General features: G+C 47.2%; 1 protein-coding gene across 4 annotated transcripts in view; it reads right to left on the bottom strand.

Annotated features, from left to right (window-relative positions):
- The window catches only part of MAP4K4 (mitogen-activated protein kinase kinase kinase kinase 4), a 917,846-nt gene that overhangs the window by 291,232 nt on the left and 602,620 nt on the right, over window positions 1-23,994 (bottom strand). For all 4 annotated transcript variants that reach the window (XM_069636727.1, XM_069636728.1, XM_069636729.1 and 1 more), the window contains exon 11: window positions 13,088-13,160. In XM_069636727.1, coding sequence (XP_069492828.1) covers window positions 13,088-13,160 — 73 coding nt within the window. The remainder of the gene's footprint in view (window positions 1-13,087; window positions 13,161-23,994) is intronic.

Here is a 23,994-nt window from a genome sequence, read left to right as displayed (position 1 = left end):
TCTAGAATCTTCCTTCTTGACAGCCAAAGGATCCCTTTCTTACCCCCCGATGATCTCCTTGCACCTCTGGTCAGCCTAGATTGAATACCTCTCACTTTAAACGGAAAAGTAAAGCAAGGAGGTGGTTTGAAGGTTAGAAACCTTGAGACCACCTACCCAGTTTGCTTCGGCACATGAAGGTGCTAACTGGGTTCTGGGAGAATCTTAACCTGTTTCTATTCCAATAAGCAGAGCTGGCAGGACCCCAGCACAAAACACATGTGATCAATGTGTGCTATATAACTGTATCTTACAATGCAATATTACACTAAAGTCTACGATGTATAGCACATCATCCTTAACATACTTTTCCAGAATTCAAATTAATATTCATAAACCTGCCACCTTCCCATCCACCACCATGTATAAACCAATTTAACATGACCCATTGCAAAGCACTCAGTAAGGGAAATGCTCATTACCTCTTGGACTGCGATTCTGATGAAAACACTGTTCTTCAATACACACAAATACAATAGAACCTTTAAGGAGTGCCTTTTAATGAAACACAAATTTGAAAAACCGGGTCACCAACTTTAGAATCTTTTATTCAGGGAGCATCCCAATAACCCGAAATATTCAAATCCAAGCTGGAGCTATACTCCATATTTAGCAATATTCATACACATACAAAGCCAGCTTTCCATTTTGAAAAGCAGAACCAGCACCACAACTTGGCTTGATTTGCAGCAACTGGATATTCCAATGCATAGATATACACACTGATCCGGATAAGATTTTGAAGTGGAAGTATTTTACTCCCTAAAAAAATAATTGCACTCTAAACTTGAAATAGGAAGCCCCATTCAAAATAGTAGTAAAAATAGGTTTTCACTGTAAAACAAAAATGTTTAGAATTAATATATTTCTTTGCACCAAGTTATTCATGCAGATTAAAAGATGCATTTTTACCTCTGAGTTAGGCAGTAAAGATAGTTTCTTCCTGTGGTACTATGCGCACTACTGGCCCAAACACATCCATGGCGCTCTGTGGGTGAAAGCAATGGGACAAGCTCCTATGTGCGTTTCCCATTTTTTCTTGGGAGTATTGTTACTGCCCCTTTTTAGTTTTGGGCGTATCTGCCAGTAAAAGTGGCTGATACATCCCTTATCTGTAGGGCTGGATATAAACTGCAAAGGCAGCCACGGAATTAATGAAATTCTCTAGGTGTCCTAACTCAAGCAGGCTTTCTTGGGCAGATTCTTTGCAGGTTAGACATTTGCAACTTCAGGTGTGAGCAGATTTTGAGTCTTTAGAGAGGCTGGTACATGTTGGTGGGGACATTGCAGATGTGTGTACATCAAGTTAAATTTGGTTCATTAACTGCAACGAGCCTGGCAAGGGAACTTGCGCTGTTCACATTCTCATGCAAGTAGAATTCACAATTGTCATAAGAATCCTTAAAAGCAGTGCAGTGCTTTCAGCATGCTGGATGTGCGTGCGTTATACAACCCCATACTTGCATAATTCCCTAGTGACTAAACATAGCCTCCAATTCAAACTCAAGTAGCAACCAAATCTTCACGCTGCAAACTATTTTAAGGGCTATAATTTGGAGGTTCAGAAAGGGCAACAGATGTGGGAATCTATTGTTAGACCCCAAGTGACACATACAGAGCAGCACATTGTGACCTTTGCAGTTCGGCTTACTGAATGTTTCTGCAAGAGACTAGATTAGTGGATATGTTCATTTCAAATCTCAGAAGTAAAAGAGATGGTCTCTTATTCAAGAGTCAGTCCTGCAGGAGTACGTGGTAAACTAGCTGTCTGACCAATGGGCGACATGTATAGATAGTCCTTCTGACCCAAGGGTAAAACCATAATAGGCCCCAATGTGCCCAAGCGCAGACATTGCACATCACAGTCAGTGGTGTGTGATGGCTAGAAAGCTACCAATCAGAAACCACACCAGTTTGACCGATTGAAAGTTCCACCAGCAGCCCTTCTTACAATTGGACGAGTTGAGAGCTGGCTGCAAGCAGACAAGACGTTGCAGAAGTTATCCAGTCATTTTATCGGAAACTAAAATGAGTGGTACATAAGTGTGACAATAACACAGAAAAACACAAAGATTTAAATAAATATATAAAGGTTAGCGGGGTAAGGGGTAAATTGGGTCAGGTGGGGTGGCTTTAAAAGGGTGGAAAAAAAGGGGGCGCGTTTTGTCCGCGATGAAATGTACCACTCTAATTGTGGTCAGTAAGATCACATAAACGTTGTAGAATGATAGTCTGACTGGTGGATTAGTGATGATGCTCTATGAGGTGGGTTACCTAATACCAAGAGGACAAGGGTTGTGTAGTCTCCCTCCGTGTGACGGGGAGGAATATCTGGGTTTCATAGAGGAGAAGATTTGTGTGGGAGCAAGCACATTCAAAGATATTTTTCTCAGTTAGTTGGGGCTGGAAAATATGAAGACCCTGAGCAGGAACTCGGGTGCAAGATATTGACCCTGCTAGAAGATAACGAGGGGGCTGAAGCTCGCGACTTAAGCAAGGTGAGAGCAATGATAATCCAGATCACATGACAGACCGCTCAATGAGTGTCTGCAGTCAGTCTATTATTTTGAAGAACATTTTAGTAGAGTGTATGGAGGACTCCAGCTGCCATTATCGTTTCTGGTTGGCTGTCAAGACCATCATTTTATTAACGTTTCTTCAGTCGTTTTAGTATCTCCATCCATGAGGTGTGGATACTCAGTCCTACACAATCTCTTTCCTGCAGGCCACACAGAGGAAACCCAGTCATCACCAGTCTGTTCCAACACACAGGATGTTCACAGCTAGACTCTTAACCGTATTTAGCTAGTAGGGATACTGAACAAAGCCAATTCTTTCGCTGGGTTGAAGTGCAAGTCTAATGCACACGAATCCACCCAACGCAGCTCCAGTTTATATGAGGGTAGCATTCCCATGATAACCTTAGAAAAGGAGCCACGTTTCCACACTGGGCATCCTGCACCCTCCTTTTATTGAACCGGAATTTCCAAAAGTAGAATGCGCCAGTTAACATTTGCTCCAATGGGGCAAATGTTACCACAGTTTCATTAATGGCTCGCTTTCAGAGACTCCCTTGGCAATCTGTCTTCATTACTGGACAAGCTGGAGTCACTCGTTGTGGCGACTATTGTACTACTCGCTTTTAGTATGCGTTTTTGGAGATCACTACATCCAAAGGTAATCTCAGAGCCTACCCATTCCTCAGACATACATCCAGTTCAGCGGGAGGCGGGCATAGCAAAGGTCTTTGATCTTTTAGAAATTAGAAGCCTGAAAGAAAGTATTGACTCATCAAACTCAGGATTCAAGCCATCCTCTCCCTCCCAAACTTGCAGATTCAGAAGACCTACAGTAACCTTGTGGCAGGTGGGTTGTATCTAGGAAGAAACTACAACAGAAAACTTGCTACGTGAATTACTATTACACTACCCTTCTCTGTTGATGGGAAGATTAAAAAAATACCTCTATTGTGCAACACCTTCACCCACTAGTTAATAGGAGTGTAAGTGCGACACATGTCAGTGTTTACCTTTAGGCCGCTTGCAGGGCCTGGTTTCTGAAATGTAGATTCCTAGTAAGTAAATAATTTACTGCGTTACACAAGGGTTTTGCAGCACAACAGGGTAAAGCAAAATCAGTTCCAGAAGGTGGGAGGGGTAATCCAATCCAAAGATTGGATGGTCGGGGTATGCAGAGGAGACGGTGATCAAACTATTCTCTAGAGGTTTCTTTCGATGGTGTAAAGCAGAGTTTTCTCCCACTACTTCTGCACCAGAAAGCTAAGTGTCTATGCTAAGCAAGTCAGAGATCCTCCGTTTTATGTAGTGCACAGCCCTCCTCCCTCTACCAGTGCAGGGAAGGGGTCCCCTCCCCATGCTACCACAAATTAATGGCATTGCTGTAAATCATTGGAGACCCAACGCAGACAGTGTTAGGGAGAGAGTTGTGCAACAATCTATCCTGAAGGCAGAACAGGATTTCTCACCAAAATGAAAGACCCAATGGGGTAGCTGCAGCAGAGCAGCCAGATTGCCACAGTTGTATAAAGGAATACTGAAATATATGCACTTAATAAAATCACATCTGCAGAAGGACAATACACATACTATGAACACTACTTAAAAAGGCAGCAACCAGCCTTCCGCACCAGGGCACATACACAAATGTTTTGGCAACGAGCCAATCAGGTTTCCTCATGGTTTCCTGAAACAAAGCTACCCTCCCCACGCCCCAAAGGAATTGCACAGCAGGACTGAAATACATTAGTACCCCAATAGCTACCAAAAGGGTACATTGGGCTACTAATGCAGTAAATAAGCTAGCAACGGTGGTGAAGCCAGAACTAAGCTACAGCTACCACCAGCATACCTCTTTGAAACCAGCGTAGGGTGACCTAATCACCCAAGGCCAAAATGGGGTGTTCTGTTCCACTAGTCATATGGGCTACCATAGGACCATATACTAAAAAGGGAAGGTGTGAAAATGGGATTCTGCCTTAACATACTGTCTAGGATTAATACCTGGCCTCGGCAAGGCGCGTGGGGGCAGCGACTTGTACCCAGGACCGAGTCTGGACAGAGGACTATGTGCTAAAAAGTGGATGTGCTTTCTTGGGCTTCCACTCTTCATCTCAGAAACCTTGGTGTGGTTGTGCCTTACCTATTACCCTTCTTAACACCCAACCATTGTATTTCAACACCAAAGGGATCTGAATGAGGCAGTGCCTACAAATGTTTCTCAATTAGTAATTCCCAATTCCCAATTCCTTCATACAACAGAACACGGCTGAGCCAGCCCCACATGAAACCAATTTGTGATCTCCCAAAGTAGTATGGAAAAACAGCTAGGATTCCCTCAAACTATTACTTCGTCCTAAGGTTATAAATATTCAAGCCAGAAATCCCCTCACATTTCCCTTCATAGGTGTAAGCTGAAATGCAGATCTCCACCAGCGATCTAAACCCAAGTTTAACAGTCGTGATCTCATGCAAGTTACTCGACTTGCCAGTCCAAAAGGATTTTAAAGATTTTTAGAGGCCCTTTGGGGCAGTCCATGTTTCACTTTTGGCTAAGCTACTGTCACAGATGGTCTTAATTCAGTCCCACTGAAATCTTAATGGTTTACATTGTCAAACTAAAGATGTGATTACGTTTATAATGTGCCGATTGTTCACTATTAAAATAGGCAGATTTGTTCAGTGGAACGCACCGGGCTAGTAAAGGGGCAGGGGGCTCGCTAAGGGACATCAATCTTGTTTAGTGTAGGCCATTCCTCAAACCCAGGATAGTGTCTACTGATCAGTAAACCCTACTGTCTAAATTCTGTTGATCTTTGTCGTGATGTCCTAAAGGCAAATACCTCCTCTAATCTCCCGCTGGGAATCATCTAGGTTGAGCCTGCTTAGTGTTCCACAATGAACTTTAAGGAAAGAGTTGTGCCTTCCAGACACTGCGGCCCCACTGGGTCTTATCCTTCTATGCTCGAGTTACTCCTCCCTATGCATCTCTATTGCACTTCCTGAAGTCACCCACCATCTCTCCTCACACTCCGACACTTTGTCTATCACTCTGTTACTCTTTCCCTGTGTTTAACTCCACCGTCTGATGTTACTCACCACTACTCTCCTCTCTCCAATTCTACTACTGCTACTCTCCGGTCTCTGCACCACATTTACTGCCCCATATCCGCACCAGATACTGCCCCACTCATACTGCACCACAACTCCTCCCCCCTCACCGCACCACAACTCCTCCCCCCCTCACCGCACCACAACCCCCCCCCCACCTCCATCATACTAACTCTCACCCAACACCCACTCCTTTTCACTCTACCGATTGCCTTCAATCCCATCTCCCACTTCCACCATCACCTTCAGGAACATTATCTCATTCACTGCTTCATTCTCACAAATTGGCACCACAATCGCTCAAATACCCCACCTTGTACACTGCCAGAGTTATGCACCACCATACTCTGCACCATTCATCCTCCGCCTGGTTCATTGGTCTCATTCAGCCGCCTCCGATTTCACTTGAACAACCCATGTCTTTCATTCTGTCTCCTTATATACGGTGGTTTCGCTGGCTCGGTCTCTGCTTCTTCCTTCTATTGGCTGCATCACTGCCCTGGCCAAGAACCAATCAGCGTCCGTCTTTGAACTGGGCAAAAACTGAGAGGCTTTAAAAAAACCCAAAGCAAGCCCCTCCTACTTTTCCAGCACTGTTTTTGTAACAGTCTAATGGCTGCTCTGCCTTTTCGTTGGCATGCTGTGGGGGGGAGGGGTGCCGGGGGGCTGCACAATCTCTAGTTGTTATTGGTTTACAGTCCTTAGTTGCAGCATTTCAGGTTTTCAGCTAGTTTGCTTCTGGTCCGCCTTTTTTGGCGTTGTGGTCTCGAAATATGCTGGAAGGCATTTTGCGACAGAGTGGCACCATTAACCGGCATGGAAAATGAGGAGGGCGGGGGTCTCAGACTGTGGTGCCATCTGCCACGACCCCACCATCGCCCCCCTTTTCCTTCTGACAGGGTTATGGCCCTGACCCGTTCACGACACTGTCCACTCTACAGTGTAACCACCATGTCAGCCACTCACTTCCTGAATAGGATGACATTACTATAAAATGCAATTTAAAGTCCTACAGCCAAGCCATGTTTTGCTACTCTGCATAGGCAATCACTTTTCACAGCACGACGGCATCTCTAGATGAAGCGGATCTGGTTTAGACTTCATGAGGGTCTCCTAGATGACTCAACCAACATCTGTGAATGTGTGGCTTTGCGTGCGCCCACAGTGGTGACAGTTGAGCTTAAATGGCCAATCCCAAGTGAGTGGTCAATAAAACTTTGAAAGTGCACAGGTGTGGATTTGCTGGGCTAACCCCCAGTTCCTTAATGTGTAAGAACTAGGAGACCCGGTCCATTCTGGAATTACATACCTTTAAGCTTGATGGAAGATGCAGCGTAATTAAAGATTTGGGGCTGGCTCTGCAGCTCACACCTGATCCTCCGGATGAATCCCTGCCTCTGCCGGCCCCTGGAAAGGAGTTTCCTGCTCTCGCTCTTCCATCCAGCGGTAATCACTGGCATCTCTGTGGCATGTGCCTCAGATGGCCCCTGAAACTTCCTGGACGTGTAGTACACAGAGTAGAAGTAGGAGTCTTTGCCATCTTGCTGGTATCAATAGCGTTGTGCTGCTGTTCAAACCCACATGCCTTTTCACAGGATATCTGGTCTTGGGCCACTGCAGCCGCTCCTAGTGGCATCCTACATGCTGCCCTTAACCGTCACATAAGCCTCTGGGGACGTGCTTTAAAAGGTCACTATTGTGATGCCCTGCTTCATCATTGTTGTCCAGTTCCTCATGAGTCATGTGCAACCTGCTCAACATCGTCAGGTTTACCATCCAAATTCAGGGGCCCTGCTTGCAGACCCCGTCACACTAACCACACAGCAACCACAACTTAAGTAGACCAAATCGACCTGAATCCCTGTGACTCCTGGGTTTCCTCGATTGCTTCTAACACTAACAGTTACGTTCCCATTCCCAGAGTCTTCTGACTTTAGATCCATTGCTGGGTTAATCTTCTTGGATGGTGGGGCTTTTCCTGCAGTCCTGTTTCAAGGCAATTGAACACAGCACTTACTGAAAGAAAGCTCTTGCTCCAGTGCAGCAACCCTGCTGTACTTTTATCCCATGCATTACATTAAATTACTTTATAAATGACATGCAATCCGTTGTTTCGGGGCGTCTGGTTGTTTAACATGGGCCTGAAAGTCCTATGCTGGGGTTCAATAGCTTCTCAGGCCAAAGGTTGACTCGTCGGAAGCTACCGAAACACACTAGTAACACCTAGCTTACTTTTCATTATAAGCGTGTCTACAGACTGATCCATTAAACTATATGGACAATCTTTCAGACTAAGTAAAGACTGATTTAATTTACCTGGTAAAATGTACAGAATACCTGTCTTAATAGGGGTTTCTGTTTTGTGGGATACTGTTTAGACATTTCCCTTTGATTTTTTAAAAGACTGGTTTGTTTTTGTTACATTTTCCAACATTTGTAAGACTCATAAAATACCTCATGCATCCTACCCATAAAACTGTGCTACTGTTCGCAAATGTGTCTCAGATGTCGGAGATGTGTACCTTTGTTCTCGATGCATGGCAAGCTCGGAATCCAGGTCTGGGCATACCCTTCCCACTCGAAAGGGTGGGGGGGCTTTGTGGGGTGATATAGCAAAACAAAGATCCAAGAAGATGGGCCTAACAATGGATCGAAATCAGAAGACTCCAGGACAGTTGCCCAAGAGCTATGGCTAATTTGAAACCTTCAAACCATCTCCCCTTTTGTTTTTTCAAAATACGGGCCAGAATCTTGAAGGCTGAAACGAGGTAAGTGGGGCAAAGCTTGAAGAAGTACAAAAAATAAATAAAGAAGAAAGGAGCTACCACAAATAGGAGCACACTCTTTGCTGCCTCTCTTTCAGGGAGAACTAGCACTCTGGCTCCCAGGTTTAGAAGCTTCTGAACCTTTTTATAAATCATCTGTGGAGTACAGGGTGTGTGTGTGCCGGTGGAGGGTGGCTTCGTTTACAAGAACAGCGGTGTGTGCATCCATAAAGGTGGAAGAGTGTGCATAGAGGTGGGCTGATGCGTGTGCAAAGGATGGCGGATGCGCATGGAGGTGGGCGGATGCGCATAGAGGCCTCATACAGGAATAGATGTGTGTTGGCAAATAGAAAGTAAATGGCCCAAATGTACTTTATTCATCAGTATGAGCTCGAACTGTGCATAGACACCACGCCCGACAGAACTGTACACTTTCTTAAAATAAAACAATTGTGACAAAATGTGTTAATAAATTGGACAGCCACATGTTTTTCGGGTTAGAACATTGTAGCATAATCATATGTGCTGGTACACAACGAGACAGAGCATTCATTCAGGTCACTGCTCAGTAACTAGTGTGTGCATTACTACAACCTCCCAATGTGCAGTGGAAAAATATGTTGTGGAAGTTCTATTCCATGTATCTACTTGTGTACACACATTTAAACCAATGTAATTGTTAAAATATTTGTTTAGGTCGTCAATGCATTGCAGTATCCTCCAAGACAGCATGGCATATTCGAAAACTTAAAGAGTCACATTTGGCTTGTACTTGTCCTTTAACTATCCCACCCATCTCATTACACAGTTCCTACAACCTCCCCCGCCCCCCCAGGCACTCAGCCTACCTATGCCCATCAGCCATACTCCGCATTCACCTCACCTCCATAAGGTAGCCATCTTGTAACCAGTCACATCCAGATTAGCATGCACCACATCTAGACAACATTGTGAAGATAATCCTGCATCACATCTGTATAGAATTGTGCAAATTAGCACGCCTCACATCTAGATACTGATGCCACTAAGCAGCCCTACTAAAAATCTCACCCTCTCCATACACCTCTAACTAAACACAACCATGCCTCTAAAGCACAACAAACTGCATGCACTTCACCACAACAACAAAACGGCACAGCCTCGCACAACAGCACATGACAGCGACCAATCGAAAAAAACACCTAAGCTCAGCGAACAGCGTTAACCGAACTGAGGCTGCCAACAGCACATCACAGCTCTCTTGCTCTTTTCCCACTCAGTCCTACTAACCCACCCGACCCTCTTTCCCTCTCAGATCCGCCAGAGTGCCAGGGGACCACGCCAGTGGTAATAGTTTGCAGTATAAATATCCATTAACATCCTTTGAGTAAATTTGATGCCCCAAGCGTGCATCTGTTGCCTTTCAGGTCTCACCCTGTGTGTTTTCGCCTTTCCGCCTGTCCCCCTCTCACCCAATTGGCCAAGCTTCTCATAAGATTCGTATTGCCAAGGCAACCATCTGCCTGTTGCAGCCCCTGTGGCTAGGGGCCCTATGGCAAAGGGCTTCCCCTACAGGCGGTGCCAGCAGGTGTCAGCATGGAAACAAGCTACCTCCCACCAACAAAAAAGATATATGTCAATCGCTGCCACCTAACCCCACCCACATATTCTACCTGAGAACCCACTGTAACCCTTCCCCCCTATGCCCGGACCCCACCCTACACAGAGCTCAAGCAACTGGTAAAGAAGTGCTTGCACCGTACACCGAGCTGCAGTGGCAAACCGCGCCTATTGCCCAAACAGCTGCCAACAAGCGCCCTTACTCCCACCTCGCCTTAACTGGGTGGTTGCCAAAAAATTCCACCAACGCACAGCATAAGCAGCTTCGGATAGTATCCACACGTGCCAAAAGAGGATCATACAGCCGTCAACCAGCATCAACAGACAAGGTAGGGAGAACTACTAGTAGTAATTGCCAGGTTAATGCTCACCCACCCCATCCTAAACCACCTCCTCCTGCAATAAGCACTTCACTAAACACACACCTAGAACACCCTCTGGAGAATCAAGTGTGAACCCAATTTACATGTTTACATTGAAATGTCCATTGTATGGTAAAACCCAGGCCTTCTCTTCCACCATCTAGGAATCTCAAATCTAGCCATATTCTCCCTTTATGAACCATTTTGCGAAACCTAGGCCCTCCCTGAAAGCAAGCCACTACAGCCAGGTCACTGCCCAAGTTAACCAGGAACAAGTCTACTTCCCCATTTCCAACTGCGCTACCCTCCACGAACGCGCAGTATCCCGCCAGCGCCTCGCTTAGACCGTCCATAAATAGATAGAGGAACACCAGAACCTAACCCACAAATTGGACAGCCACCCATAGAGGGCATCCAGCTATCAGAGTGCAAGAGAATAAGACTCGAAATCACCCAAACTAAACAAGGCCATACAGGCAGGCTACTGCCCCAGTTTCCTCAATTCCCAAACCACCCTACTACCAAAGACCACAAAATGCCCTGACACAGAGCTGGACGCGTGCCAAAGAGAATCGGAACAAGAAACAAACTGAACAGACCCACATACTCACCCACCTCCAGTTGAAATTGTCACAAATAGCAAACACACCCCAAACAGCCAACAGAACAAACCTCATGAGAAGAGAAAAATCCCTGCATCTCACACTGTACTTTGCAACAACCGCAGCACCTCGACACTTCAACGCCACTGACATGTCCAGACACACAGAGCCCAAAGGAACCCTGAAAAAAAAGAAAAAAAAAAAAAGGAGGACCCCAGAAGAGAAGGGTATGAAACCTACATCCTCACTCTGTATATCACAAAAACACAAAGGCACTGCCAGCAACCATATCAAAACATAGAAGATGATGAAGCTGAAGAATTCATCTGATGAAGCTGAAGAATTCATCTGATGAAGCTGAAGAATTCATCAAACAGAGTGCCTCAATGATGTAGCAGACTCCACGGATCACCAAATCTGTGACAACACAGAAGCACTCCAACTGAACAGCAGCAAGACAAAACTAGGATCAAAAAACAAACTTAATCATGTCAAAATGATTAATTGCAACCTAATCAACGCTAGATCAATGTCCAAATATGCCACCGAGATCTACAATCTCCTATGCAACGGAGGTATCAACATCTTATTCATAACCGAAACATAGCTAGACGACAATTACAAAAACACTCCACAACGGCCTCCCTGACAACTTCAAATGCTCACAAGCAAACAGGAAAAACAAAAGGGGAGGAGGACTGGGGATAGCATACAAGAAACACCTGAAAATTAAAAATTAAGAACCACTAAACATCGAAAACTGCGGATCCTTAATGAGAAAATAACAGTCTTCCATCCCAAAAGAACGCTCAGATCAAGCAATGATATTCACGTAGAACCAAAACCATACAATAACATTCAGGAGGATTACCTTTCTCTCACTGGGCAGCAATAACCTGGAATGACCTGCCAAAAACATACGCAACACAAGGGATCATCAGGAATTCAGAAAACTATTCAAAACGTGGCTCTTTGCTCAAGAACCAGAGGAAAACTACTGGGAAGCATAAACCCAGCGGGAAACAAGATTCCCAGGCAGGAACCCATGACCTCTAACTTGAGCTTCCCTGACCAGAAGGCGGGGGGTGGGAGGAGGGAACACCCAGACCACTCATGCCCACATACCGCTAGCCCACAGAGGAAACCTAGGTAGGCAAATACCCAACAAGCTGGCCACACTTATTTATTTTATTTATTTTACTGTTGATCCTATGCATTGCACTGCCCCTTCCCCCTCTTACCCTCACAGTTCTCCCTTTCCCCACTCCCCTGCACTTGCGCGAGCTCAATGTCACCTGGCCTAGTAAGATCGCTGTCTTAGTCTTCCCTTTGTTCCCCCTTCCTTGCCTCGTCGTGCATTGAAACACTTGTTAATAGGCGCGTTACAAATGCCATATCACAACACCGGATGGGCAGGGAGGGACAAGAATCCTCCAACCTAAACATCGCCAACCCCAGGGCGGGGGAACATGCCTGCATCAGTCAGGTACACCTACCACTAGAGTAACAGAAAGAACTACCACTACTCAACATGCCTGCCAACTAGGAGAACTACAATACTAAACGCACAGGATAATCACAGATGTTGATCACAGAAACGCAGACAAAGAGGTAAGGAAAACCAGGTAACCCAACTCAAAAACCTATCCACATAAAATTCTCCTACAGAAACTCGCACAGCTACCTCTGCACAGCAATCCGCACATACTTCACCACATTGCAACAGACCAACACCACATAACCCGGCACAACAGCACATGGGAATTTGCACTGACCCAAAAACCACAATTCAGCTCAGCGAACTGTGCAAACCGAACTGAAGCTGCCAATAAGCCATCACAACTCACTCTCCAATTCCCACTAAACCCTAGCACCCCCCTCACTTCCCTCTTTTTTCACACCCTCCTTTTCAGATCCCCCAGAGCGCCTGGGGACCACTCGGGTGGTGACGGTGCGTGGTACAAATACCTTTACATTGAATTGGTTTGAGATTTATAAGCACTTTGCAAATACAAGCCTCACAGTAAGGACACTGAGGGATGAAGGCAACTTTATCAACAAAAAAGAAGGAAATGCTACTTGAAATGTTTTACCTAGGCTCCCCTTCTTGTTCAGGCACTTCTTCCTCCTCTTCCTCGCTTCCGCTGTATTCATATTCCGTTTCATCTATAGAGGGAGAGGGCAGTTACAAGGATTAAACAGCGCTCCAGAATAGACAATGGCATTTAGTACCATCCTATTGAATTACAGGGGACACGCATAGAAGGCAGATCTCTCTCTATTCTTCCCTCTGGCCCAACTCACCCTGCAGGGCACACTCGATGTTCTGATCTCCTCAGACATCCCCCCTCTCTAACCCTCTCACCACGCCTCTCTCCTGGAGTGACCACTTACTCCTCTTATCTCTCACTCTACCGGTCAGGATAATCCTACCCCCACGCAGCCCCCCCCCACCATCTCAGTCATTCGACCCATGAAGCGTGTGTCAGTTGAGGCTTTTGACGGATCTTTCTCTCTCCCGCCTGCACCATCCTGCCGCAGTCTCTACCTGTCCTGTCTCCTCCCAGGCCCTCTGTACGGCCCTGGCTTCTCACTTCATCTCTAAAACCCAGGACATCCTCTCCACTCTTGGCCTCTCCTGCTTCTCCATTCACTCTCTCCTCTTCCTCTGGCCCCCCTGTGGCCACCCCCTTCCCTTCTCTGCCTTTCCTCCCTTCTCCCCCGACGAGGTTTCTAGACAAGTCCGATCTATGAAAACCTCATCAAAACAGGTTCTTCCCTGTTCTTCCAAGACCATCAAGGACCACATTGACACCCTCGCTCCAGCATTGGCTGACTTCTGCAACCACTCTTTCGCCTCTCGAACCTCCCAAACCCCCTCCCCCACCCCCGAAACACTCTTGTGCACTGTCTTCTCAAACCCTCAGCTGACCCCTCCCTTCCGGCTAATTATCGCCCGATCTCCATCACTCTTTTCCTGGGCAAACTCCTGGAAAAGCTGGCCATCTCCCAGCTTAATCGTCACACTAAATCTGTTGGTTGTCCCCATGAATATCAGTCTGGCTTCAGAGCAGCCAGAAGCACGGAAACTGCTCTCCTGAACATCTGTGAAGACCTGCTCTCTAAGCTTTATTCTAATCTCCCCTCTGTCCTCATCCTATTTGATCTCTCTTCTGCCTTTCACACGGTCACCTACGCCATCCTGCTCAACCGGCTCCGTGATAACCTAGGTATCGCTGGTCAGGCTCTGGCCTGGCTGACTTCTATCCTCTTTGATAGACAATCCCAGGTCCAACTTGGGTCCTTCCTCCCTCCTCTCTCCCCACCTGTGGTGTTCCCCAGGGGTCTAACTTTTCTCCCTGGTTGTTCAACCAATACCAGTCACATCTCGCCCACTGGATTGCTGCTCTTTGCTCCAACTTCCAGTGCTATGCGGACGACACCCAGCTTGCTTTCAGGCTCCCCTCTGCCACCTCTTCTCCCCCTCGCATCCTGAATTGTCTAATCCAGGAGTGGTGCGCCACCAATGATCTCTGCCTGAATGCCAGTAAGACTGAGATCCTTCTCATTGGCACACCTGCACCGCTCTTTCCCGCCACTCTTGCCGGCCTCCCTTGGCCCTTTTCCTGCTCCCACCTGTGAGGCCAAGAACCTTGGGGTTATTTTAGACTCCACACTCCTCCTCACATTTCTGACGTCTCTAAGAAGACCAACTACCAACTGCAACACCTCAGAGATATTCTTCCTTTCCTCTCCTTCCCCCAGAAGCTCACCGTCTCCAGAGCTCTGGTTCTCTCTAGACTAGACTACTTTAACAGCATCTTTTAAAATCTGCCTGCCTCTACTCTCCATCCTCTGCAACTGATCCAGACCAGGACTGCAAGACTTGTCCTCAAGTCCAGGGATCGTATCTCTCAAGCACTGAAATCTCTCCATTGGCTCCCAGTGGCTGCAAAGATCAAGTTCAAGACCCGTTGCATTGTCCACAAGGCCTTCTGGGCCCAAAATATCTCCAGCTTACTATTCGGAAGTATCTTCCTACTCGAGCTCTTTGCTCCTCCACCTCCAACTCCTTGAGAGTCAGTTTTTCCAAGGAACGACTTGGGGGAGGGGAGGGACGATCTCTCTTCGGCAGGCGCCTCCCTCTGGAACAGCGTCCCTGCCTCTCTGAAACTTGAGCAGAACCATCTACGGTTCCAGAAGCAGCTCAAGACTTTCCTTTTTGCTTCTGTCTTCTCTCTTCCTCTTCCCTGTTGATCTGTCTGATACTGCACGCACTGGTTACCTGGCTACCATCTGAACCACGGGCCCAGGTCCCTGCCCTCCCAGTTGCACACTTGCACTGCCTCCTGGCAACCCTCCACTTGGGGCTGTAGCTGCAACCCTACAGTCCCCCTACCTGCACTTATCTAACCCTTGTTGTCTGCACCCCTGCACTGCCACCTGCTGGCCGCACTTCTGTTTCAATTTGTTTTGATCCTATGTCTTGCATTTACTCCCCCCCCCCCTCCCCTGGCACTTTTCCACTTCCCTCTTCCCTGCACATGCGCAATCTCTACGTCACCTGGCCTAGTAGGATCGTTGTCTTGTCCTCCCTTTTTTCCCCTCCCTTGCCTCGTCGCAGCTTTAAACACTTGTGTGTAGGTGTGCTATAAATGTCATATCATAATTGCATTGGATACCATTTGTTGTGGGCACTTAATAAGTTATCGATTCCAATCATGTTTGCATGCATAGAGATGTTCCAAAGAAAAAAACCTTCCCTCACCTGGTGCAGACTAACACTTTGTGCTCATCCTTTTTCCATATGAAATCAAATTCTACAAAAACCGTTGATTATACACAGAGTGCCCCTCCACTTTTTACTTGCTTTTAAATGGTGTCCTATATTTCCCCCACTGAAACAAACCAAGACTTGCAGGGTGAGGTTGAAGTGGGGGCATGAAGGGGGGGAGGGGGCTGTAATAACCCCCATGTGTGTAGCCCTAGGGCAGGGGTCAACAACCTTTGGATCGCCGGGTGTTTCCAGACTACAGCTCCCAGTAGTCCTAGCCAGCCTAGTCTATGGTGAAGGATTATGGGAGTTGTAGTCGAAAAAACTGGAAAGCCACAGGTTGCAGACACTGCCCCTAGTGGGGCCCGTATGGGTCCAATGTGGGTGTTACAACAAAGGTGCACTATGGTTTCCCTCAGTTGGTACCCTGAACCAGACAGTTGTACTGGTTTGAGGTAGTTGGCCTCAAAATGCTGGTTCAAGAGATGTAGCAAATTGGGCTCACAGAAAGACATTTAACCCCTTAAGTGCGAAGGACAAGTATGCTGGTCCTTTTTGCATAGGCTTGCATAATAGCCTGGCAGTTTTGCCTATATGGTTATAAAATGCAGCCACTAGTGTTGTGAAATTCACTTACCAGCCATCTACACTGTTGTCCTTGTGTTTTGTCGAAGAGCAGAAATGACCATGTAGGATTGTTTCCATGTTGTGAGCACCAGAAATGGACAACTCAATTTGTGGGGCTACCCACAGTGATGTGGAAGGGTTGGCTACCTGGGGTACCTCATTTAACAAACCCCCGGAATGTGCGCAGGAGAATGCCTGTGAAGGTTTGTGGTGGCCAGCCTAGTTGGCTGACCTCCGGAGTTTATTGTAGCATGTGTAGGGTTGGCGTTGGGTACATCCTCAACCGGTAGAACATAAACGCTGACGCACTGCATCAGGATCTATGTTGTCTGCTGGCATTCGATCCTGCATCCAAGAAACAGGTCTAACCCAAGGACAACTGCAAAAGCTCTGCACTAGTAACTCTTGCGACCTTGAAATTCACACTGCGTAGCGATGCCTCCACGGAACAGAATGTACCGGCTTGTGTGTCTTACCTGTATTTCAGTCAGGACAAATGGATCCTTTCTTCAGGAGGAGTTTTTTGTGCAGACTTTGGTTCACTGGGCCCTTGTATATCTGTCCTCTTAAAGTGGAGATTTCCACCGACGTGGTAAACGGCACTTCTTCCGAACCATGACTTGTGACTTTTGGCCAAAGGGTCGTCTCTGTTGACATCCAGCCTGAAATCACAGTTGCTGTTCCATTGCCTGCATTTCTTCAGTGGGTTCCACAGGCCTCACCTTAGTGTCCAGGTCTGTTTCTCTAGGGTCAGTAGTCTGATGTGCAGGATTTTTAATCTGGCGACATCCATTTCAGGGACACACAATTTTCATTTATTTGATGACGTTTTTTATGAACCTGGGATCCCCCCCAATTTAACAATATTGATTCCCTATAGCCACCCTCTCCTTTCGGAACAAGAAACACAGGATTGCACAGAAGCTCTATTTTATTCAACAAATGGAAATAATGGAATCAATTTCAACACATTATACATCTATGAAATGTCAATGGTGAAGAATGATCAATACACTAGTCACCTCAGTTTTCTATGCTACATTTACATGCAGACTTTGGTAACACGCACACACACCATATACCCATTTTGTTTATCCAGCAGGCACTTAAACAGATAGAAAAATGCATGAGTGTCCAGGATAAAGCTTTCATTTGCTAAAAACCAACTCAGAACATCGCTGCCTATCTAAATCGCTCTACTTTGCCTTTATTGAACATAGATACCGTCCCTTTATTCAGACAGACATGTCACCTTATATACACACCATAGAAGCTATTCCATCAAATATATCATTCCAGAAGCCCATAGACTTCTGAAATATACTCCCACCCATCAGTACTTACAAATGACAGGGCACTGTGTTTAATCAATTTCACTCCCCTAAGGATTATTTCTTTTTTAAATTATACTTTTATACAAATTTCCTTTTAGCTGTCTCAGAAAGGTGGGCACCCTCTTAAGAGCTGGTTCCATTCTCCACTTCTAGGAACTGGTGGGCAGTCATCCAGCAACACGGGGTCCATTTCCCTCCACACCACTTCTGCTGTCTCCTCAACTGAAAGAGGCCTGGGACTTCTAAGCTTCATACAGTGCTCTGCCAATAATAAAAAAATGGGTCCAAAAGGAAAGCAATCTATTCCATTCTCCTTTCTATTATCAATCCTCCCTCCTCTTTCCAATCTGTCAGTGAGTGACCGAGTGTCTGTCCAGAATCTATGGGTTTGAAATTTTATAGCACAGAAACCACACCCCATTAACGTATCCTTTCCCTAACATAATTGGTCAATGTTTGCGATTGGACAGTGTTTGAAAAGGGACATCTCACTAAACCAACCCCTACATATTCCCTGGGTAGATTAATAAAGAGGGCAGTCTGATGGGAGTAACTTCTAAACCAAGTTTCCCTTCCATTTGATAAAATGTCATCTTAGAGAATTCTGCATTAAACTATTGCAACTTCCTAAACCTGTATATTCCACACCTGTATCATATTACTAATAACTTCATCATATTGATCTCGGTTAGGCAAATCAAATAATGCAATTTTCATCTCGACACTACTTATGTTGGATTATTTATACATTTTGGCTTTTTACACCCCAATACTTATACACAAATATTTTTCATCTCAAAGTAACAGGCTTACCAGCACAGACTCTAGGATTTATCAATCCACCCCCTCTGTATGTCCTTTGGCCAACCAGGGCTTGTATTTTGAGAGGCTCATGAACGTTTTGTTTTTTCTAGGGCCGGCTTTTCTGAAAATAAACTAATCTTTGTCGAGTAGGCTTGCCTGCAATTCCAACTTAAAACCTGTACCCCGAAGACATGGGTGGTGTTTTGCTATTGATGCACCAGCAACTTAATGGTCCATTTCCCCTGCACCCAACACATTAATTACAGCACTACATTGATGAGTGAGTCTAGCTCAGCCCACAGTTTTATTATAGCGTGCCATTAATGCTGCAGTCAACAGAAGGTAATTTCCAATATTGTAGGTGGTAGTGAACCACCAGGGAGTCCAGATGCCCTTAGATATATGTAGTGATGGTCCAGATCCAATGCTGCCAAAATGGGGGCCCAAGTAACGTGGCGACGTCACAAGTAACGTGAGGGGTAACATCAGTGGTGAGGCAGTCTGAACGTGGCGCTGCTTCCATAAAATAAACCGTGGAACCCAGCTGTTTGGGTCCAATACATTTGAATTACTTCTCGATTTGTGTACACTTTCTTGGGAATACTTTTTCATCCCGGGGATTACTTTTGACCGAGATCCCCTTGTACATATGCATGTAGTCTGACAGATTGCTTCTATTATTTCTCTACGAGTGGGTTAACAACCTTAGTTGTTGCTGTTCAGAACAGGGAGCCTGGCAAAGCACTGTTGAACATATTTAATAATGAGTATAAGAGAAACTGATTTTTACTCCGCTCTTCAAGAAGGTTCTCTCTAAAATTCATATAATAGTCTGACTGATCCTTGATGCCAAACCTACCCACTACCCTTTTAAGTAGCATGGTATACTCTGATCTTCTGTAGGGGAGGTTGTGCTGGTAGGTTCCAAGTCTTGTGTAGAGTCTAACTGCACTCTCCTTGGTGGCCTAGGTCCTCCACCCTTTGTGTGATTTCTTCCACCAGCTTATCGAGATACTCCTAATAATCTTGTGAATCTACTTCCAGGAGAACAGAATCCATTAGTTAATCCACCTGAACTCGCGTTTTAGTTTGGGCTATTGGGTGGTGCTTATGCCACCTGTAAGTCGAAACAATTGCATTAGGGCACATATAGGGAGAAATGGCATATGCTGAGGAACAGCTTTGCTCACACATTGATTGCCCATGGGCATGCTAAGTGTTCGGAAGGATTTCTCTTTACAGCACATTTCCTTCAACATTTATGGACCCCCCCGCACCCCAAATGTTTTGCTTTCAATTTTCTATTTGGACCTGCTGTTTTTGCATTGCAGTGAAGCATCCAGCTTCACTGCGCTGGCTTTTGCTCATTTGTCATGGGTATACTAACATGTCCTTCAGGCTGTCAGTACTGGGAAAACTTGTTCCCTTAGTATTACTTTGTTGCTACTTTGTGTTACTTATTACTTTGGTAACTGTTTATCATTGTACAATGTAGTACAAAGTACACTTTTTTTTTACCCTAGACTAACACTCAGGCTACTCATACATCCTGTCCCCTTTCCTCCATCCTTGTGGGCAACGCCCCCCCCCCCCCCCAACATGGGGTTGGTACCAGAACCTTTGGCTGCAAAACAAAATAGAGCTTCCGCTTTAAATTTAATACAGCATGTGGAGGCCAAGACCCTGCCCTACGGCAACTTCACATTAGTCCCAGTTTTTTTTCGCACGGACGGTGTCCGATCTGGTAGCTAGGCGCAGGAACTTATTCAGCTTTCTGCATGCTCCCTGTTCTTTCTTTAACTTCACCTCCCTTCAGTGCCTTGCCTCCTCCATTGCATTTCGGCTGCAGGAGGCTTCATGAGATGCGAGACCGCCATGCGCTCTGTCTTGAGTGACTAGGGCCAACCACCGCTGGGAAACGTGCGCGGCTTGCAGCACTCTCGGTCAATGGGCCTTGAATTATCGCCTTTCCAGCTGGAGGAAAATCTTCCATTCGTCTCCTCCAGGTCATCCTAAACAGTTTGTCGCCAGGACCCCACATCAAGACAAAGTAGGTTCTTTGTTTAATAAGGCCCCTCAGCACAGAGACTCCTTCCCAGGGTTTCCACTGGTAAGGGTACCTTGGATTCTGGTTCTAGCAGACCCGAGGCCATTAAGGCTAACGGATTCTAAGCTGAGGAGCCCAGGGGCTCTTCCGAGCATTCTATCGACAGACCCGAGGCCAGCAAGGCTACCGGCTCCCAAGCCTAGGGGCCCAGTTGCTCTTCCGGGCAGTCTACAGAGGGACGATCCAGTTCGTCATCTTCTGCACAGCGTGCAAAGGATCATCGTGTTCTACCTCCAGGCGTCAGTTCGAAAGCACAATCCAAAACGACTACCAATTCCATAGCGGAGGGCACCCAGCCTACCACAGCTACCTCAGAGGTTGCTGTGGAGGGCGATTTGACTACTGGCCAGTGGGCTCCAAGCCTACCAGAGCCATTTCTGAGATTGTCGCTCTTGCTTCAGGGTCTGGGGGCCCTTCTATGTATAAACCAGCATGTGGAAAAGGGTCTACATGTCCGCCCTCCCTCCCAGGGTGTGGCACCAGGCCCAAAGAAGGTTGACAAGCATGTGGCAGAGTCTGTGAGGCCAGCAGCCATCTTTGATTCAGAGCCTCTCCCAGATCCTTCACCCAGGAAGCAGCCTACCCGATGGTGCAGGTGGATCATCCCCGCGGGTTTACATCTACTCCTGGCGGCCTTACGGTTAGACGCATCAGGCTCCTAGACGCTTTGATCAGGAAAGGAGGCCCAGCACTGTGCCCCTCGCGATACGGCAGCCTGCGAGGATCACTTCTTAGAGCGCTTCCTCATCCTCATGTTCTCCTCAAGGGCATTGTCAAGGAAGTGATCCCACAGGTCATGCCTCCTAGGCCTCAGAGCCCTCCTGTGATTCCTCCGGCAGTGCCTGTGCCACAGCCCGTTCCTCGTAGGGTCCAGGCCCTGTCGGCACTTCAGAGCCCTCCTCCTGCACCACCAACACCCCCCCCCCCCACAGTCACCTGTGGATACCCAGCCACCTTTGGGTGCAGGTCAGGGGGGGTGGGATGCCTGCTGCCCCTGGACCCCAGGACCCAGACTGCACTCTGTCTTGGACAAAGGGTGGGGGGGGGATGACGACGACACCGCCGCCCAGGACGAAGAGCCTTCTGCATCAGTGAAGGCGTTTCAGGACAGTCTTCAGGGCCTTGCAGAGTTCTTGGGGATCACCCAGCCAGAGCATGCCCCACAGGAGTCAGGGGTGTTGGTGGAGGTGGTGCCTGGCGTGCCACAAGCCATTTCGGATATTCTCCTCCAGAAAGATGTCCTGAAGGTCTGGCACGCCCAGGGCCAATGCCCAGATGAACAAGAAATTGGACAGCTGGTTCAGGCTATTGGATGGGGCACCAGTCCTCCTGGGCTCCCACCCTCAGACGCATTCAGTTGTGGCAGCGGCTTCCTTGTATTCCTAGCTATTGTCTTAGTCTTGAACCACCTCCAGTTGTCTTTCCAAGGACGACAACGCCCTTGAGTCTTTTGGCAAGCATTGCTAGCTCAACTCTGGGCTGCACTTGCAATAGGCCAAAGCTGACGTTGTCCTAGCTGCGGTGAACCAGAAGCTGCGGCGAGAGATTGGGGATTTCCTGGCCGTCCTCCACCTGGAGAGAGGCCTCCTTCAAAGCCGGGCTGCCTCAGGCCTGTGTGGTTGCGCAGGACCTTGTGGAGTCTTCGGTCTCCCACATTGACACAGAAGACTGTGCCTGGTGGTCAAGATGCAACGGTATAGATGTATGGCACCAATTGGCACTTCTCCTATGATGTGCAGGAGAGGATCCCGGATCTTCCTTTTATGGGGTTGGATCTTTTCCATTCGTCCACGGATGACGAGAGGACAAAAGAGACCTCTAAGCAGACTGCTAAGTCCTTGATCATCTGGACTAAACCAGGGTAGGACCGACTTAAAACCCTGTGCTTTCAGCAGCTTCAACAGGGTTGCAGGACTGTCGTGCGGAGAACAGGCAGGTCTCCCAGCAACCACATAGGAGAAAACAGCGTGGTCTTTTCCGCTCCCACCTCAGATGACAAAAATGCAAAGACACAACGGTCCTGGAACACAGCTCACCTGTAAGGGGCGGCTCGCTCTCCACAGAGAGCTGGACGCTTGTTTCAAGAGTCCTTGGATACTTTCTATGGTCTCCACAGGCTCCAGTCTTCCTCTTCCTTTTCCTCTAGCTTCTTCTCCTGCCCTGCTTTAGATAGCATCCCCAGCCCTTTTACGGGAGATCATCTCTTTTGGAAACGCAGGCAGCGGAGCTGGTTCCTCAGTCAGACAGGGGTTCCGGTTTGTACTCCAGGAATTTCGCAGTACCAAAGAACAGCCAGACTGGCCTGAGAGTAGTCCTGGAACTGTCATTCATCAACCTATCTTTACCGCTCGAACGCATCAAGATTATTACTCCGGCGCATATAGCAGAGTCTCTATGCGCCGGGGACAGATGTGTTCCCTAGACCTCAAGAATGTGCACCTTCATTTCCCCCCATCTTCCAGCCGCATCGCACATTTCTGCGGTTCATGATTATGTCGTGCCACTTCCAGTACAAGGTGCTGCCTTTTGGCAGCAATTCAGCCCCTTGTGTTCACAAAGCTAATGTATGCAGTGGCTGGTCTCCTACGGCTGGAGGGCCATCACTTATATCCCTATTTGGACAACTGGCTGTTAGAGCCAGCTTGCAGACAAGGCAGTGAACTCCTGCCATTCTTCACCAGCTCGTGTCCACACTCAACCGGACGATGTCACAGCCGACTCCTGCCCAGGACCTGGTGTTCCGTGGAGTGCCCGAGGACAGCCGTGCAGCGGGTGTTCCCCACGCCAAGGAGACTCTTGTCCCTCTGCAAGGCGATAGGGCACTTTCTGGCCAATTCAACCTCGGCATGGTGGTTCTAGCACCTTGTGGGCCTGATGGTGTCTTGTGTTCTCACAGTTCAGCACACCCTTCTCAATATGAGGCACCTCCAGCTCCACCTGGCGATCAATTGGGTCCAGGAAACGGGGTTGCAGTCGGACAGATTCCAAATCCCCCGTCCCTCCTCTTCGATCTTCGCTGTTGGCTGGACTGTAACATGGGAGCCCCCTTTATTCTACCAAAGCCCATTCTGGTGGTAACAACGGATTACTAGTTTTCTGGCAGGGGGGGCTACTAGATTCGGTTCCATGTAATTTCATCGCCAGGCTTTTAAACATGCACATTCCATGGAATGTGCTCTTTTTTTGGGGGGGTCCCCCCTAAACTCCCCTTCCGCACCTATTTACTATTGGTCACCCGCCCAAACCCTTATTTGCCCTTTCCCACCCACCCTAAAAAAAAACGATGAGCACATTCGATGGAACGTGCACGTTTAAAAGCCTGGCAATGTAAAAGCAGGTGATGAAAGGACGTCG

This window comes from Ambystoma mexicanum, chromosome 7p (assembly GCF_040938575.1).
Source record: "Ambystoma mexicanum isolate Mex_15411 chromosome 7p, UKY_AmexF1_1, whole genome shotgun sequence".
In the NCBI taxonomy this organism is placed as follows: Eukaryota; Metazoa; Chordata; class Amphibia; order Caudata; family Ambystomatidae; genus Ambystoma; species Ambystoma mexicanum.
This window is presented reverse-complemented; position numbering and strand designations above follow the sequence as displayed.